General features: G+C 40.4%; 1 protein-coding gene across 2 annotated transcripts in view; it reads left to right on the top strand.

The window, feature by feature from the left end:
- Positions 1-20,586, top strand: part of LRBA (LPS responsive beige-like anchor protein) — a 2,244,423-nt gene that overhangs the window by 1,799,299 nt on the left and 424,538 nt on the right. For both annotated transcript variants that reach the window (XM_078676915.1, XM_078676916.1), the window contains exon 47: positions 12,796-12,948. In XM_078676915.1, the coding sequence (XP_078533041.1) occupies positions 12,796-12,948 (153 nt within the window). The remainder of the gene's footprint in view (positions 1-12,795; positions 12,949-20,586) is intronic.

The raw sequence follows: 20,586 nt of genomic DNA, 5'->3' as shown, positions 1-20,586 counted from the left end.
TGGAAGGTTGTAGTAGGCTTTGTCACCACAAACAAAATAAATTCCAGGAAAGATAGGATCTTTTCCACCTTTAAATCCCCAACCTCCCATAATCTGATAAGTATCTTCACAGTTGCTTGCACCTACAAAATAATTATCAAAAAGTGTGTTATCTCTTCTAATGCAAAGCTTTCCACTAACAGGTTTGTCTATGTGAATTGCAATATTTTCAAGCATTTTGCCATTTAATTTCTCATCCTCTTTTTGCCAGTATGATGACTTAGTCTGCTTGACTAATTCATTTCTCTTATAAATTGCTCTTCTCTCCTCAACCATATTCAGAAATTTCTTCCCTTCAGCACTTAATTTACATGTTAGATTATTCTTGTAAGCATACTCATAAGTCAGTTCGTTAGTAACAAGGAAATATTCTCTTAATTGTTTAGCTTTCTTATGCTTATTTAAAGCATTATCAATCTTGACATTAGCAAAAATCTCATCATAATTTGAATAGTAATATTCTAAACGACCAGTTTGATAAAATAAACTAGTTAATACACTACATGTAACAGCATAAGTGAGAGGAAGCATATTATATGTTACTCCCTCAGAAACAGAAGCGGGTAACTTAACGCATACATAACAATCCTTTGCATCCATTACCTTTACATATTCGCTCAAAAGCTTTGTGAAAGTATTACTTGAAAAATCACCTATTGATTTATCTTGATGAATGTTAGGCTGATGATCAATTACTTTTGCAGATGCACTATGTTTAGTTTGGCTAACCAGAGCTTTGCTTGTTATGTTAACTTTGTGTAATTCTCTATTCATTTCTAAAGGTATAATCACAGCTAGTACCAACCAGAGCAGAACTAAAATGAGCAGACACACCAGAGTCATCTTACAGCATCTTTTAAAAACAGAGCATTTTGAAGTGCTCTCCTTAATGTAAGGCATTTTTAGGTTAGTTTTAGCCTCAAAAAATTAAAAATAAATTTTAAAATTTATATACACCCCCCTTTTAAAATATATTTTTCTTTTATAACCCTAAACAAGATTTCTTCGACCTTATGTCATACATAAGTTTTCTTCTATTAGACAGTTTTCTTCGACCTTGTGTCAACTAACAGGATTTCTTCAGCCTTATGCCAATTTAATAAATTTGTACTTCAATCATTGTCACTAATTTCTTGGATTTCGTTTTCTTCTTCACTACTATCATATATGTCTATAACAGGTGGAATCACTAAGTAAGTCCACTCAGGAGACTTGTATTTCTGGTTTGGTCTAATTATTCTCTTCCCTTTTCTTGATATCACTTCTATTTTCCTTCCAACTCCAACCTCTTTTCCAGGACTCTTTTGACTACTGATTTCTTCAACTTGTTCTATTGGCTTTTTAATCAATCTGACTCTCAATCTTCCACCAGGCCAGTAGTCTGCTTTTCTCACGTACTTTTTCTTTGGTTCAGAATTATTTGATTCAGATTTCCAAGTCCTTTTCTTTCTGCTTTCACTTCCACCTTCCACGTCACTTTCCTCAGTTTCGTAGTCTGAAATTTCAATTGACTCAGGAACTTCTCTATTCGGCAATTTCACTCCTTCAGGAACTTCACTTTGTCTTCCATCACTGGTACTCGGTAATTCGTTCTCTTCCTCTTCCTCAATTACCTCTAACTTCCCAGATTTCGGATTTTTGTTCCTTACTTCAGAGCTTGTTCTCTGCCTTTCGATACTCTCCTGGTCTGAAACTTCTTTTGGTTCAGCTTCTCTGTCTTCAACATAGACAACCGAATCCTCAGTTATCTTTCCTTTTAGCAGATTCTCTTCACCTTCAGAATCTATTTCAATTATTTCTAAGTCTTTTCTTGTCAGATCTCCATTCACTGGCACAGTTTCCAGATGTCGACTTTCTTGTCGATCTTCAGAATCTGGAATTACTTCACCTTCTGTTCTGTCTTCTGCTTCAGAATCAGAGTCATCTGTGGTATCACTTTCAACATCAGAATTCTCAGGAGTTGGTATTGGAATAGTATGACTTGGATGAATCCAGCGCTTCAATCCTCTGCACTTTACAGCATTAGTAGTGATCAAGATTACCTGCCTAGGTTTCTGCCATCTAGGAGATAGACAATTCCTCCTCCGATGTACTTTCGTTCTGACCCAGTCTCCAGGTCTCAGATCATGTGTCAAAACTTTGTCATTTGATTGTGCTTCAGTTCCCACCTGATTAGACACAGAAGTTACCATATCAGATAACCTTTTACAGTAATCCAAAATTGCACTGTCATTTATGCTCAACAGTTTACCTACAGGTACAAAAGCTTGCCTCATAACTCTTCCCATCAAAATTTCATGAGGACTCAAACCTGTCTTTTTATCTGGTGTACTTCTTATTGACATCAAAACAAGTGGAAGAGCATCAGTCCACTTAACTCCTGTCTCTAGACACATTTTTCCAATTCTGTTTTTGATAGTTCCATTTATTTGTTCAACTACACCTGATGCCTCTGGTCTGTATGCACAGTGTATTTTCTGCTCAATACTCATAGCTTCGCAAATTAATTTCAACAGTTTATTATCAAAATGACTTCCTCCATCACTCTCAATAGTGACTGGAAAACCGTACCTTGGGATGATTTCTCTGAGCATTAGTTTTGCTACTGTAATTGAATCACAATGTCGTGTAGGAAAAGCCTCTACCCACCTTGAGAACAAGCATACAATTACAAGTACATATTTCAAACAGTTGTGTAAGGGCATTTCAATGAAATCTATTTGTAACCTGGTAAAGGGACCACCCTCTCGACCAATTATTCCTGTCCCCACCACTGATTTTCTGTTTGGATTCATTTGTTGGCATGATAAACACCTTTGACAAAAAGATTCTGCAATGGTTCTAAATTTGGTATTGAACCATGTTTCTTTAAACAGTCTGACCATAGAATCTCTTCCTAAATGTGCAGGACCATGATATAATCTGGCCATGTCAGAAATCATGCAATTTGGTAAAACTACTCTGCCATCTTTGTAAACCCACACTCCATCTTCATCACGTTGTCTACAATCTGATCTTAACCATAGGTCTTTTTCTTCATCATCTGCTTCGTTTTGTAAATCTCTAATCTCATTCCATGTTTCTACAATAGTTGTTAGCATTAATGAATTTGAATCAGTTTCTGTACTTCTATTCCGATTGTAAGAATAATTTTTCCTTGCGCAGTACTTTGCTGTTTCATCTGCGAAGGCATTTCCTTTGGAAATATAATCAGTCCCTCTAGTGTGTGCTGCACACTTGACTATGGCAATTTCTTTTGGCAATTGTATTGCTTCAATTAATCTTCTAATGAAAACTGCATTTTTAATTGGTGACCCTGTTGATGTCATGTATCCTCTCTGTGACCAGAGTTGTCCATAATCATGCACAACTCCGTACCCATACTGACTATCAGTAATGATGGTAACTCTTATATCCTTTGATATTTCACATGCACGAATTAAAGCAATCAATTCAGCTACTTGAGCTGAACGAACTCCTTCAAGACATGATGCTTCTTTAATGTTTTCGACTGTACAAACTGAGTATGAAGCTTTCAAGACACCACCTTCGGATCTTAAGCATGAGCCATCTACAAAGTAGACAAAATCCGATTCAGGCAAAGGTCTGTCTTTGATGTCTTTTCTTGGTTTTGTGCAGAATTCCATGACATCTAAACATTCATGTTCTGTCTCAATGTCATTAACGATTTCTGAATCAGGCAGTAATGTAGAAGGATTCAGATTCAAACATCTTGAAATCGAAACATTATCTGCTCCTAGTATGATTTTCTCATACTTTGTCAATCTGCTACTTGTTAAATGTTGAGTCTTACCTCTTGTCAGTAATATTTCAACTGAATGAGGCACAAAAACTTTTACAGGAAATCCCATAATGATTCCTTCACTTTGTTCAAGACTGATACTTGTAGCTGCAACTGCTTTTAAACAACCTGGTAATGCTTTTGCAATTGGATCAAGAACTGCAGAGAAATATGCAATGGGTTTCTTTAGGTTTCCATGTCTCTGAATTAACACAGATAATGCACATCCTTCTCTTTCACTGCAATACAGTTCAAAATCTTTCTCATAATTTGGCATACCCAAAGCAGGAGCTTGGCATAAGCTCTTTTTCAAGTTTTCAAAAGATTCCATCTCAACATCATTGAGAATAATTGGATCTTTTACATCTGATTTGGTCAGTCTTTGTAGTGGTTTCGCAATTACTGAAAATCCACTTATCCATTGTCGACAGTAACCTACCATTCCCAGGAACATTCTGACCTGTCTTTGTGTTCTTGGCGGTAACATTGCTTGAATCATTTTTATTCTCTCTATTGTTACTTGTCTTTTTCCCTTTGCGATTCTGTGACCAAGATATTTCACTTCCTGTTTGCAAAACTGTAATTTTGCTGGGGACACTTTATGTCCTTCTTCTGCAAGGCGATTTAACAGAATTATTGTGTCTGTTACACAATTTTCTCTTGTCTTTGCAGCTATTAACAAATCATCAATATACTGCACCAACGTAGACCTACCTGGTAAGTCTAAATCTTCTAATGATCTTTTAAACAGTTCGTTAAAGATTGAAGGACTTTCTGTATAGCCCTGAGGGATTCTTGTCCATCCAAGGGTCTTACCTTGGAATCTGAAAGCAAAGATTTCATAACTGTCTGGGTGTAGAGGAACAGTAAAGAATGCATTGCAAAGGTCAATGACTGTGTACCATTCAGCATCATATGGAATCTGAAATAGAATCACTGCTGGATTTGGAACCACAGGACAACATGGAATAACAATTTGATTAACCTTTCTCAGATCTTGTACGATCCTAAATGTTCCGTTAGCCTTTTTAACTCCCATAATTGGTGAATTACAAGAGCTACTCTTCATTTCTTCCAATACACCTTGCTTGATTAATTTTTCAATTACAGGTGTAATACCTTCAATTGTCTCTGTTTTCATTTTATATTGTGGAGTGTTTGGAAATTCTATTCCCTGCTTCAATGCAATTTTAACAGGATCTACGTTTTTCATCAGACCCATCTCATTCCCAGTAAAATCCCATATTTCAGATTTCACTGTTTCTTTTAGCTCTTCAGGTAAATCTTTTTCTTCAATTGCAGGAAACAATTTTGTTTCTTCTGCTTCCATCATCATCATTGTCATTCTGTACAAACCATCTTCCTCCATTGTTTGTAATTCAACTCCTTCAGGAGAACAATATATTCTGCAATTCATTTTACATAGGATGTCTCTACCTAATAGATTTACTGGACTACTATTACAAACCACAAATCTGTGTTTGTCTCTGTAATTTCCAATTTCGACTGGTACTGGATCAGTTAAATCTGTTTTAATTTGCTGATTACTTACTCCGACAACTTGGATGGTATCCCCAGAGAGAGGTAGGTTTTCAATTTCCACTGATCTAACAGTAGAACGGGTAGCACCAGTGTCCACTAGAAAAGTGATGTCTACATCATTAACTTTCCCGTTTACATAAGGACCGGACTGGTCAACCTCAAGAGTGGCTCCAACAACACACTCTTCCTCCTCTCTCGGGCACCGTCAGCAATAATCATCAGAATCACTGTCTTGGCTTTCTGTTAATAAAAACTGTTGTGAAGCATTTTGCATTTGAACCCTTTGCTGCTTTTGCTGTTTTTGTGGTTTTATTACCTGTTCACATCCCTGAAATCCCACGTTTGGATTATATTTTTGAACTCCCCCACAATTCGGAAAAGGTGGTTGTGGCAACTGGTCCTGTCGATTATTCACCTGTTGTTGTTGCTGTTGTTGTAATTGTCGCTGAATATTAAATTCATTTAACCCCTGTTGCATCTGTAGCTGTTGCTGCACGTTAACACCATTCTGCATCTGTGGATTCAATAAGGGATTCTTTAAGTTTCTAGGAGGATGAGGACACTCATCCCTCCAATGTCCAATTTCGCCACAATTAAAACAAGGTAATCTTTGTTTCAGCTCTTCTATCTTTGGGCTAAATTTCTTTTGGAAATTATTACCTTTAAACTTTCCTTGTATCTGGTTCGTATTTCCAGTTTGAACAAAATTAGTGTTCTTATTTCCCATGCTGGCAATCTGTTGCTCAGCCACCTTTACCTGTGCCCACATGGCTTTCTCCTTCAGCTTCTTCTGTTTTACTTCTAATTCATCGCTACAATATTTTGCTTTTCTCAGAATATCATCAATAGATAGTGCTTGCCATCCGACAATGCTAGTTCTGATCATTTCTCCAATTTCAGGCTTTAGTCCATAAACAAATCTATATATAAAATGACTCATGTCTTTCTCATCTAATTTTTCATAACCACTGTATTGTTTAAAGATTAACAGTAGTCTTTCATAAAAAGAATGAACTGATTCTTTTGTTTCCTGCTCTGTTCTTTCTATTTTAACCCAATCAACTTCTTTGGGTGGAATTTTGTTTTTCATCCAAACAATTACTTTCTCGTAAAAATCCATTACAAGTGGATTTGGGGCACCTGTTTCTTTAATTCGCTCAGGTTCTGTTTTTGGCCAACTAATAGATATTTTACATTCTGTCCAAAGATCAGATGGAACAACAATGTCAAAAAATCCATCCAAATCAATCCACAGAACTTTTGACACTTTGATAAATCTATCGACTTGCCTGTACCACTCAACAGGTTTCTCTCTTAATTTAGGAAAATCATTTGTGAATAACAGAATGTCTTGTCTCGACCATGGGACATGAACATATCCTCCACCTGCAACTTCTCTCATTGGAAATTGTTTTGACATTCTTTCTAATCTTTCATCTTCCTTCTTTTTAGTCCATTTCACTCTCCATTTGTTCAGTTCTCCTAGCTTTTTGATATAGACAATTAAATCTTTAATGTGAACTATTCTTCCCATTGAGTTCAAACTCTCAATGTCGCTTTCTGAAAAATCTAATCTGTAATGTTTTGCAAAATTCTTTTGTTTACTCACATCGATTTCAAGTTCTGCAGCTAGATCCTCTAATTGATCATATTTATTTTTCGTTTTCCATTGAATACTTTTGCAAATGAATAATAGTTCATCATCCCGATAGTAATTTAAACTATCTGGGCCAATTGTTCCAATTATTAATTCTTCAATATTTGCTTTTAATTTGGCCACATCAAGCTTTGGTGTAGTTACCCTGACTTCAGGACTTCCTACATCTGACATAGCACCCATTGGTGTTTTTGGAGATAAATCCTCATTAAAGGTTAAATCAGGCATTCTCGATCTAGAAGTGTTTAATTCTGTCAAATCTGAATAAAATTTTTCAGCAGGCTTTTGAATTTCTGTATTTAAAGGAATAGTTAATCCAGTTTTGTTTGTATTTCTTTGATCAAATACAGGCTGAACAGGACCTATTGTTACTGGAACTGTGACAGCTTCCATGCCTTTTGTCATTCTTTTGATTAATTCTTCTTTAGACCTTAAGTATTCATTATAATCGACCTCATCAACATTTCTTGTCTCTCTTGCATAATCTTTTGGAGGTTCCCTTGCTCTTGGAGTCATTGAAAAATGTCTACCCTCATTTCGAGCATTCTCAAATTCTGGTCTTCTAGGAGTTTCAGTGATTTCACAATTATTTGGATAAAGTTTAGGAGCTTCATTAATTGGAGGTGCGCTCGGTGAAGTTTCAGTAGAAACCACCGGAGTAGACCATGATCTAGGAGGTCTCAAAGGCTGATTAGGCTGTTTCTTTCTAGCAGTTGTATATATTTCTTCCATAACTGCATCCTCAGATTCACTTTCCATAGATTTTCCTGTAGGAGAACCCATTACCATTTCATGAATTAAATACAATCCTTCACTCATGTTTCCCTGTCTCCACATTCGTAATCTATCTTCATGAGTTTCTCTTTTCCATGATGGATTTTTAGAAGGTCTTTTAATTCCACTAGCTTCTCTTTGTAACTGATACATTTCATCTTCCCACTCAACTAAAGCTTCAAATTGAGTTGGTCTCGGTTTTGGAACAAGAGCATTCATTTTCTCTCGTAAGTTTCTTAAAACTCTTACATTAAATGAACCATCATCAGGCCAAGCCAAAACACCATCGTTTTTAGTATAACGTTTCCAACTGTCGAACCATAAGACAGTATGATATCCGTATTCACCTTCCATGTACGCTGCAGGTGTTTTATACTTATGAAGTAGTTTACCACCTCGCGTTTCGATTTTCTTGTCAGGTGAAAATAAATTCTTAAATTTCTGAAATAATGTTGTCTTTTTCTCAACATGTTTAAAATGATAACTCATTTTTAAAAGTTAAATTTAATTCACAAAATCGTTCGTAAAATATTTCCGGGATGTTCCGCAAAACAACCAATCCGTGCGCGAAACACACCAACAAGCCAATGGCAGTTGAGCTGCGTCACTTTTCAGCTCGACCAATAATTTTGGAGATTTTCCTAAGGACCAATCAGCTCACAGGCCGTCAGAGACTCAGGAGCCAATCAGAATACAGCTTGTGACGTAGGTCACCCAATCCCAGCGCGGCTCTGTGACGTACACAGCAGCTGCGGTTTCTCGCTTCTCACTCCTGGCGCTTACCCCTCCTTCACAAAATCTTTTCACAGCGCCATTTTAAGAACACTTTTCAGTGTAAATTAATTCTTAACAATGACTTATAAAGACAACATCTGTTCGTTTCACTAATTAGGATAGTTTACATACATTCAAGTATCCACACTTCGGAATAGACAGCGCTATTCACACTAAGGATAATATTCAATTGTCAGTAGAGTAACCTTACCCCACCCTTCAAGCAAGTATAATTATGAACTCGCTTTGCTCTGAACCCACCGCGAAGTGAAAGTTCTAAGAGTTCCACTTGAACATAAAATACAATTCAAACTCGCACTTTTACACTGAAAATTCCCTAAATTCAAACACACACGAAATCCGTACAGGACTCTCACCTGTTTATAGAAATCATGCACCGTTAGCAAAATAACGACGTTATCCGTACAGGGCTCTCACCTGTTTATAGATATGAAACATGTACCCGTACAGGACTCTAACCTGTTTATAGATAATCATGCACCGACGCTAATTTTACCCTTCATTCAAGCTCGGATATAACTAATACTCTCATCACAGTGAGTTTTATGGAAGGCGCTTTGTCCCTATTCTCATGCTGCTTTGATTTCTTAGAAAATCCTCACTATACAAGATTCAGACCTAGCCCTAAAACTGTGCTGCTCGGCGACAACACTATGGTACACGGCGATACCTCTTGTGATACTCGGCGATATCACTACAAACGAACAGATGGCTTGCGTGACTAATTTCTCGCCACACAATCTATACCGGTATAGCTTACAGATAGGCACGAAAAACGAACTTAACAAGTGTTAAAACATCAATCCTATTTGCATACCATGACGCAATCCTTAGCAACCAACATGTTATCTTGGTTACTCCTTAGCAACCATCAATTTCTGCTACCAGATAATTGATCCAGCGGGCTATAGAAAATATATCATAAACTACGCTACCCAATTTCATAACCTATAAACAAAATTCTAAACTATACATGGACCCATTTATGAACCTGATATATTTTGGGCCTACTGAATCAGGTGGTCAGAATAAATCTATATACACATTATCTACACAATATATACATTTTTATACATTTGCAGAAAGAATATTGTCATTAGAATAAAACTCAACCATTTAAACGACCACCATAGGCGACGTGATCTAGCTAATGGTAACCTATACTTCTAAATAACCAAGACCAGCTTGTTTGTCAAAAGTAAGATTTTATTTTCTAAATTATGGTATATAAGTTGTAAGTTTTATAAATGAAATTTTATTTGCAATAAAGCAAGCATGATAGTAAGAAATATGGAAAAATACAATTTAAGCAATTGAATCAATTTAAAGAAATTATATAAAGTTTAGCATTTCTAAAACCTATTTCCCTAACTGAGCTAAATAGACAGAAATTAAAGTAAAGTTCTTTGAGGATTCTTACGTGCTCCACGCAAAGTCCAGCAGCACATCACCCTCATCGGAAAGTCAGAAAGCAGCAGCCAGCCCAACCCTAAGGGCATGACTTTTTATACCTTTCTACGCTAACTAAACTAGCAAAGGAAAATTTTCAGAAATACTCGACGTCCCATTGGCTGAGAGTGACAAGTGACATGTCACCCGATTCTTAAAAAGTTCCACAAAATCATGTCTTACAAAGACCATTGTCTCTTCCACGTGAAGCCAGAGGCTTCCTGCGATTGCAACTTTGTTTTAAGTCATCCTCGCAGCTTCCATAGTCTTACAGTGCAACTTCCGCGGATGCCAAGTTAAGGACTGACAAAAAGTTCACTTTCGACCTTGGCCATGTCCGACAGAATGATGTCAGCTCATCAGTTTTCGCTTTGTGAATGCATCTTCAATAAACGTTTTAATTCAGAATGGGCGTCTCGTGACTTTCTGCAGAAATATGAATTAGCTCTTTTTGTGCAGCTCAAATAGTTAGGCCTCAAAAGCAGGCAACTTATGATTTCTAGTATAAAACAAACACAAGAAAAGTATTAATGTAAGAAATAAAGTATATTCTGTATCCACCCCATGGTTTACTAAATAATTAACCCACCCTATTAATCAAAATGTTACCTAGCCATTGCAAACAAATAAAGCAGCGTTTATATTTACCAGTCTCCGTTTTTCTATGAGACCCATATGCACCTAGAATAGTAGAAATGACATCACACAGACAAGAAAAAGCAAAACAAGCACATGCTTATTTTAAATATGCAGCAGTTAGTAATGACAAAAACGAAAACAATAAATTATTTTATTATTTTGCACGAACAAAAAGATGCAACATTTATGCACGTTTATGAGCACACATGTTAGTCCCCCCACGTGTAAAGTTTAATCTAGGTTGTATTAGCACGACATATCACAAATCATTAATAATTTTATTCATGTTATGGAAATGTGACTTTGCGAGTTTAAACAAAATTTTGTTTTCTATCTCGCTCCATCAGCTCTTGGAGCCAAGCCAGACCCTTGGCTCTGCTCACCCTGTATTTGTTGGCTCACCCACCTCTAATGTCAATCTCTTCTTGGTCTGGTATTCCTCTGTAGTGTCAACAGTGGATGGCTCACGCCACTCTTGAGCACTCTGAGGCTCTTTGACGCTAGAGGCTCACACCGTCCAGAACTCACACCCGGGTGCGTTCCGTGGCACACCTCTTCTTCGTACTCCGATGCGGTTGCCCATCCTATGTGGACACCCCTGGGATTTTCAAATCTCACTTCTGGCACAGGGGTTTAAATCTTTACTGGCCTCACAGCGGCGGAGTTGACTCATCTAGCTTAGGCTCCTATGTAGCCTCTTTGCTTTTCAGAGTAGCATCTTCTCCCCGATAAGTTATTTCCCTCAAAGCGGGACCCAGGCAGCCTCTCCTGGCAGATATCTCACGTTTTCACCAGGCTACTGGTCCCAAATGTGTCAAGGGGAGTTGTTAGTGGACATCGCATTCTCACCCCTGAGGTTCTAAGGAGCCACTGGAGTTGGACCCCAGGCCAGGTCAGGAAGTCTGGCTCTACTGGAAACCTGCCCCATCTCTGTACCCACGTTGCAGACAGTCTTTGTGGACTCCTTGAGTTGGGTTCTGCGACCTCTTCTAGATTGCAGAAGGCACCTCAGCCTAGACTCTGCTGGGGGCTCGGGCATGCTCGGTGCAGCATGGACGGGGATTTGCCAGTCTCTTGGGCGTTTGAAACCTTGTGGTATGCGTTCGTTGTTCTTTTAACTACATTCTTAATGAGGGTGAGTATAAACAAAGGGACCTGTGACTGGAAGCCTCGCAGCGCTTTGCGCTGTGATGTGGAGGTGATAATGGCTTAATTCCTACTTGATGTTTAGCTGTCTCTGCCCAGGCTATCCCGGCCTGACCTTGTCCCCAATCAGATGACCTTCCCATTGCGCGCGGCGGCCTGGCTGGCGCTGGCCCTGAGGGGGGAGCTTGGAGACCACTGCTCCACTGACCCATGCGTGACTGGATTGCAGCCCTCGTCTGCGGGGCTGCCTGGCGGTTAGATGCCGGGCCAGCGCACATAATCACCAGGGCAGCCTGTGTGTGCTGCCTAAACCTCCTGCGGTGTCTGCCTGTTAAAAGGAGGGCGAATGTAGCACCAGCCGTTTGATTTTCGGTGCATTCCTGTTGATTTTTCCCCATGGAGGGGAAAATAATACCACTCTTTTGGTCCCACGTGCTAAATACACCAAACTGTCATGTTTATTGCTTTTATTTCCATAAATTGCATTTTATTGATTTCGTAAAACTTAACGATTTACCGCTACTACCATTGTTCGGGTTGTATTGACAGTGAGACACGAAATTGTGTTGGGTCCGGACAGTGGTTCTTTGTTTTATTATTTGCTATTTATCGACCTGTGATTTCCCAGTGGTGGGTCCCAGACAAATTCACTTTCCATGATGTAGTTTTCAATTGACAATTTGGTATCGTTTTCCATTTCTTTTATTTTTGTTTTATATTGCACACTTATAAGCAACAATAAGCATCATTTATCTGAAATGATGGACCCTGTCCTCGCTATGCTGCACTAGTAACAGCGCACTCTTATCACATACTGTACGTATGTGCAATAACCTCCTCTAAGCTGCCAGATCCCAGGGCCTTCATGAAGGGAGCAGTGAGCAGAGGAGTCTGTCTGTTTCTGTAATCACTGGAGCATTGTAACAAGCTTCTTGTCTCTGTTTGTGTACAGGAGCTGATCCCAGAATTTTATTATCTCCCGGAGATGTTTGTCAACTTCAATAATTATAATCTTGGAGTGATGGATGATGGGGCAGTGGTATCTGATGTCGAGCTTCCACCATGGGCCAAAACCCCAGAAGACTTTGTGCGCATAAACAGACTGGTAAGACGGCCGTCATTTCTGTTGTCTGTCAGAAGTCTGCTGAGGTATCTTTCGAGAGCTCCTGCTTCATTATGAGCCCGTGCCTTTCTAGATAAAACCAACATTGCCTGTGGGGCCTGTGAAGCAGTTCTGTGTACAGTTGTCCATACATTACATCAAAGTGTGTTTGCATATATGATGTATTTTAACATGAGTTGTCACTTCATTTGTAAACCACATTCCCTTTTGTATTCCCACACACCTTCATTTGGTACGGTTTTGGAATCTTTTTGAGGGAATGTAACGAAATGGGGACAAGGTTTGTTTGTGTCGGGTGGCTATAAGCCTTAAAGGATGCCATATTTTCAGATCTTGACTTTTTATTGTAAGACATCATTGTCACAGGTGTCTTAGTATAGTTAAACCCAGGCAAATGGCGATTACACCAAAACAAAATGAACACATTAGTAACCTTAAAAATAAAGTATTTCGGCATGACTTACTACCCTTACCCAAAAAGCTCTCCAATTCTGTCCTGTGGTCTTCAAAACTACTTGTCCACAGTTATTCTAAGATGTGCATAATGCCAGGGCTTTAAGTTGGACGGGGCCCCTTCTGAGTCTCAGACTGACTGAAACTGGCCCCAAGAGGCCCTATATTCACGTCCTTAACTCTTCTGGTCAAAACACGAATCACTTTGTTAGGGATGACTGTAAGAACCTTAAAGTATTGCATGTTGGCAGTCCAGCTCATGTTTACATGTTGCATGATTTACACAGATGATGTGTTTCTGTAGTTTACTTCCATGCAGTATTTGACTCGTGTAGTGCATTCCGTGAACAGGTCACTTTTAGGTGTCTGATTGAGTTCAGGGTGTGAGTGGGTATCCATGATGGTGGACGCTAGAGAGATCTGGAGCTGAGGCTGTAAGCAGTGCTGATTTCTCCCAGTAGCTGTTAGTGGGCCATAAAGATGTGCACATTCAGTCTTTGGCCTAACTCCAGACTGCACAAAGCAATGTGCCAGTTGTAGTTTTGAGTCCATGGAAAAGTGTGTGAAGGAGGTACACCGCTGTCGAATTATTGACAGCACCAAAAGAAAACCCATTGCTTTCAGTGGGTGGGTTGAGTGAAGAAGATTAAAGGAGACACGTGTAGAAGGAAGGAGAAAGTTAAAAAACTGTGCTGAAGAGGAAAGAGTTGATGTGTAAGATACGTAGAGAAAAGGAGGATTTCAAAAGGATGGAGGAAGGTAAAGAGCTCCGTTGCAGAGGAAAATTGCCTGAAGATATGAAGGGGATTGAATGATTGAGGCACTCCGAAAACCGCTACCCCTTCCACAGTCCTCAGTATTGTCCATTTCACATTCTCATATTTTCAGAATTGATTCACTTTATTCCTAACAAAATTATTTTTGTTAATTATTTATTCGATACTGCTAACAAATATTGACAAACCAGATAGGTCTGGATTGTTTTAGTAGTAGGCCAATTGTTGTCACGTGTCTGGATATAATATAATTTTAGTTTTGGAAAAAGCTCTTCCCCAAATGTTAGGGAAAAGTGTATTCTCCTCTAAAGTAATAATTTTTGGCAAACTCTCCTTCTGGCAAACTTCAAAGGAATGCATGGTCAGAGTGCACCCATTTCTTTCTGCTTACTATGCACTATGGGTTCCTCTTGATTGCTGCCAGCTGTGTAGGGAGATTTCAAAATGTCACACTGTATGAACTCTTCTGATGGATACTTCTAACCACAGATTCTTCACCATTAGAATATCTCCAGGTGCAAGACTGAATCCGGAAGATTTTTACAAGAATGCACCACAGTGTTAATATGTTGCGTTGTGGCATGACTTTGCTTTGACCTAGTTCTACCTTACAAATGACAGTGAAGATACTTATAAGCGCCACTCCTGCCCAACAGCGGTCCCTTTTTTTCAGCGTTTTTGCACATGGTTCCGGAGTTCACTACCAACTTTTTCCTTGTGCCTGATGAGTTGTTTCTTGCAAAATTCTGTTTTCTGTTGTGCAAGGAAACTATGCCCCTTTGTAAACCTATAGAGTTTAGACCTTGTAGGGGCTGTCACAAACAAATGTCTATGACCGATCCCCATGAAGTGTAACTCTGATGTCTGGATTTGGCGCACAACTCCAATTCCTACGAGTAGTGTACCCCTATGAACCCCAAGATGATTCGGAACACGAAGCAAAGCTGTACATAGCTGAACACGGAAAGAAGTCTCTCACGTTCCACTTCCACTCCCACTCAAAGCTGAGGGCATGGACCAATTCCCATAGCAGGCCCTTGTTGCAGTCCAAGGCTTCCGATAAGTCAAAGTCAAAATGTAAGTTCAAGAAGGCTAAGCCGAATCCAACCCAGCCCTGCCACTCTCAACCTAAGAAGTCACAAAGACATCAGGATGCTCGCAGTCTCGTTGCCAGTCCCTCGCAAGGGTGCTGATCCCACAGGCGACCCAAATATACACCAAGTTTCCAGGTCTCTCATTAACATTGCAACAAATTGAGGCCTTTGATAGCACCATGTTGGATATCTTTGGCACTCTACCGGCCCCTCTGGCATACCTTTGGGCCTCAAGGATCCACAAGAGCCTCCAGTGTGGTTAATACCAACAGTTCTGCCCTCTGCAGTGTTTGTGCATCCCAAACCTGCCTCTAGTTCCTCCCTGATGCCGGAGCAGACTTAGACTTCGATCCCAGCGACATCAATGCCAGCACCAACAGCGTAGAAAGACCCCTTTCCTATAGTTGTCTCTGACTCTGAACAGAATTCATTTTGGCCTCACCGAGGTCATGTTCCAAAGCTGTGCTGACAGACTCACACAGAACCATGCTTTTGCTGTGTAGCCGCACCCCTGCGCTCCTACATCTTTATGGTTTGGGCTCAGAGCAAGAGGCAGCCAACCTTTGGAAAGGAGATGCATTATTTTCCCCAACATTTTGATGATGACATTTTCAACAAGGACTTGCCGTAGGCCAGTGAGTTAGACACTTCCCCAGACACCGAGTTATCTTTTCCCTCTGGACCACCAACGAAAGAGAGTGCCTCCTTTGTTGTGGTAATGAGATGTGCAGCTGAGGTATTGGATTTACATCTGACAACTATGGATGTCAAACTAACCTACTAACAGAAGTTTTGCGACTTTGACAAACTTCTTTGGAGCCTATACTGTCATTTAATGATCCTCTAACTGGTACCCTTATGAGCACCTTGTCTGAGCCCTGTGCACGCCCACCAGGTACAGACTGGTTGCTAAATGCCATAGTTCATCACCAGACTACCCTAGTTATTTTTGACACAGCACCCGACAACAAAAGTTTGGGTGTTCAGACTTTCCCCACTAGGGAGAACCCACATTCTCTGTCCATGGCTCCTCCTGACAGAGTCAAAAGGAATTGAGGCTTTCGGAATGGTGGATGTTCTCTTTAACCAGTATAGGCCTCTTGCCAGTCAATGCTAGCAGCTTACTGGGAAAATATACACATGCCTCATGGGACATGGTTGGCAAGATCTTGCTGGCACTCTCTGAGGAATTTTGGACCACCCTGGCCATCCAAGATGGGTCAGAATGCTGCAAGATACTTCATCCGGTCTAGGCAGGACACTACCAACTGCTTGGGCAGAGCAGTTGGTACTAGTGTGGTGCTTTGGCAGCATGCTCGGTTGTGATCCACTGGCCCTCTGCAACATGCACTCCAATCCTTTTGGGGTTGCGCAGAGATCAAGCAGACAGTGCCCAAGATAGTAGGGGCAAGGCACATCCCAATTCCACGCCCCTCATGCAGCAGCCTCCAAACCGCCTTCATTTTCCCTTATTGACACACAACCACCTTGTGAGAAGCAAGATCAGACATTTCATCCATGAGTGACAATGGATCACAGCTCACATATGGTTCCTCCAGATCTTTCACTGGGTCTGCGCCCCTTCTTTTTTTTTTTTTAAACCCGACTCACCTTCCATACAAATCAGAGCATTTTTCAGAGTAGCACCTCTCTTTCTTCTTTCAAGAATTGCAGGCTCTTTAGAAAAAAGGGACTCATTGTTACACCTGCTATTTCCTGGTGCCAAAGAAGGAAAGAGGCCTTCATTGTAATTTACATCGCCGCCCTCTGAACGAAAGAACATACTCAGGATGCTCACACTGGCCCAGGTTCTCTCAGCTTTTTACATGCAGGACGCCTACTTTCCTGCAGTCCCATTGAAGTTACTTGTGGGTCAAGGTGGGCAGGAGAATCTTTAGTTTACAGAGCTCCCCTTTGGCCTCACCAGTGCCCCTCAGGTGTTCAAGAAAGTGATGGCGGTGGTCACAGGTGGCACACTAATGTCAGTCAATTCAATTCAAAATAAGGTTTATTCGATTTCTTTAGTGGAAATCATAAAAGCAAAATACATATATAAAAACACAAGTACTATTTACAGAGCAAAAAATCATTTACAAATTAAGTATACAACAATCCTATTTAAAAAGTTAAGATCCTTCAGCAACAATCATTGTTGCTAAGAAAATGTATCATAAAATACAGTCACATTTACCTTTCCAGAAAATCACAATATGATGGCCTTTCTGCATCTAATTACATTCTTTAAAAACATTGACATAGACCATATGGTGGACTCATTGGCTAACAACTCAAGGGATAAAAATGCTTGGGCGACATTACCCAAGGCCAAGCAGCCTTAAGATCAGTAAATTCCAAATCTTTCTTTGTTTTTCATAACATTTACAAAAGAGCATGACATGAATTGTTGTCTGCTGTGACATACTGACCAGTCAGTCATAGACCACTTGCAGATGATCACAAACCTGACATCACAGGAGTTCTCGATCAACGTGCTCAGGTCATACCTGACACTTTCTCAGAGGCTCCCTTCCATTGAAGCGATGCTGGATACTGTGCAGTTTCCAGCTGTGTCTTTTTCACGTGGGCGCTGTGAGCTGCGCAGGAAAAAATAAAATGGCAGACAAAATATTTCATTGCCCTTTTATTTTTCCTATGTGCGCACTTGCACCAGCCCGAGCTCAAAGACAAGCTGGACGTGTCATCTGCTGCCGATTGACCGCAGATGACAGGAGCTGTGGCTGGCAGGATTGTCCAAAGCGTGCATGTTATTTTGGCCGGCTGTCTTGCGCCGGCCATAGTGACATGTGCACTTTGAAGCTCTCCACCTAGCTGTCTTAGACACCTGGGTGGAGACCAAAAACAGGCCTACAGGGCCCGAAGAAACGTCCAGCCAGCCCGCTCCATCCAATCATGTTGCTGCTCTCACAGCATGAGAGCAGCACCAGGATCAGTTAAGGGAGTTGGATCAAACCGGGGAGGACGTGCAGCCAGGTAAGTGACTTTTTAAAAAAAGTATGTGTTTTTTATTTTCTGTCCCATTATTTCCTCCTCACTACTCCCCAAAGCTGGCCGCCGCCACTGCCAGTTTCAGGCCCCTTTGCCACCCCAACGATTCCAGGTCATTCAAGCTATGATTCTGATGTTGTATTCTTGTTCCTGGGTCTCGTGAGAGTAGCTCGGAGGCCTTATAGTGCTCTGCATCCTGCTTATTACCTAAGCCAGGTGACCCATGCAGGCTCTGCAGTGGAATCTGAAGTCTCTGTGGCCCCAGCACTAGGGGAACATATCTCAGTCCTTCCATGTTTCGAAGGAGACATCAAACGATCTGAAGTGGTGGCTCAACTACAGTTTGATCGACAACAGACACCTCTCTCTACTCCAGCCAGAGCTGACGGTAGTGACAGATGTATTGCTGCTGGGCTGTAGAGGTCACCTGGGAGAGGTGGAGATCAGAGGATTCTGGTCTCTGGCAGAAACCTGTCTCCACATCAGTGTTGGAGTTGTGGGTGTCATCCTGATTGCCAGATGTCCTTCTACAAAGTGTGTCTACGCTGGCCGTCTGGACAAGTTTGTAGCCTAGTGTGGCACTGGCAGTACTCATCCAAAGCAGGCCAAATCTCTGGTCCAGCAAGTTCTTGCTTAGGTTAAAGATGATCTGTCTGGCTTTTTATTTAATGTTTACAGACTAAGCGTCATTGTTCATTTCCCCCACTGTTATGAGATTTCTATTAGGGTAAACTAATTTATTTCCTCCAACATGCTTTGTGGTGCCACAGTGGGATCTTTATTTGGTCCTCACTTTCCTCATGTGCACATCATTTGAACCAAACCAGAGCTGTCCACTACTTCTCCTGACTCTGAAGACTGTGTTTCTGGTGGCAGTGACTTCGGTTCGCAGTGTTGTTCAACTCCAATTTCTCTCCGTGAAGCCACCTTATACAACCTTTTTCGAAGATAACGTGGTGTTAAGGCTCAAAGCAGCCTTTTTGCCAAAAGTCGTAACTGCTTTTAAAGATGGCAATCCACTGTCTCAGTGCTATTTGCTCTACCTCACCCTCAAATGCCCTTTCTCTAGAGGAGAAACTCTATTGGCTGTAAACCAAAAGAGCGTTAAGCTTTTACATTAGCCTCATCAAAGACTATCGGATGAACGCTCAGCTCTTTGTAGGGTTATGCATAGTTCCTTTCGTTAGCTATAGCAAAGAAGAACAAGTTACTTACCTTTGGCAGCGCTCATTCTGTTGGACATGATATCTAACTGCAGATTCTTTACTACCCCCCTGCCTCTGCATTTTTGGGAATAATCTTCTTTCCATCTAAAAAGGTTACAATTTAGAAAGTTGTACTTTGGTATCTCTAATTCTTGTGGGGCTCTGTGTCACAGAGAGTGGACAGAGTCCAGAAAAAACTCTTATATGCGGCTCCAATCTCCCTTCCAGGGAAGAGCAATGTCAACATGGAGCTGCACAGTATCCCTACCGGTGCACGGGAGCATTGCTGTAAAAATCTTCTAGATCCAGTATGGCCTAGGGATATTGTAAACGTGAAGAATCTAGGGTTTGATAGAGTAGCCACTAGAAAGAATGTTACCAAAGGTAAGTAACATGTTCTAATTGGCTGCAGAAAGGTCCTGAGCATAAAGACATTTTAAAAGTAAAGAATGAGTGCTTGCCCTGTAGAGCATTTTTCCTGTCTACGTTGGTGATTTTGCTTATTCCTAAAAAAAACAGCCCTCATTTTTAGGTTGAAAGCTACCAGACAGCAGCTGTGTGGTTTGCGAACGACATCTTGGGGACATTCAAAAAGCTTCCCTGAGAATGCATCCAGCCAATTGCTTACCATTGGCTTTGTGGTTTGTAACTCACATTAGCTTGCTTTCTATTGTCTGGTTCCATTTGTTTTAAGCTGTCCATCTTGAGTTTGTCCCTTTTGCTACACAGTCAAAGATAGAGGTCAAATGTCAGGGTCTGTCTTCTATGGAACTTGTTGTTTATTTTTATTTTTCTGACTTCAAAGTGAGAGGTTTTATGTGACAATCATGCTGGCTACTTGGGGTGTGCTTGAGTAAGGATTTACGATGTTAGTTTTTGTTTTCTAGCATACATATTTTTTAAATGTCTGTGAATGAACTGTGCAGATATTTCACAATATATCAGAATTAGAATAGCACAAATGAAGTAAATTTTTGTTTATTCTGAAGTGTGGTGGGAACAAATATTTTAATTGAATCAAAACAATTCAATACACTAGGTGATGACATTTTCACACATTTATTGTTTATATGCTGTATACTTTTA

This window comes from Lissotriton helveticus, chromosome 2_1 (assembly GCF_964261635.1).
Source record: "Lissotriton helveticus chromosome 2_1, aLisHel1.1, whole genome shotgun sequence".
Taxonomy (NCBI): Eukaryota; Metazoa; Chordata; class Amphibia; order Caudata; family Salamandridae; genus Lissotriton; species Lissotriton helveticus.
Note: the sequence above shows the minus strand (reverse complement) of the source record. Positions and strands in the feature narration are given on the sequence as shown.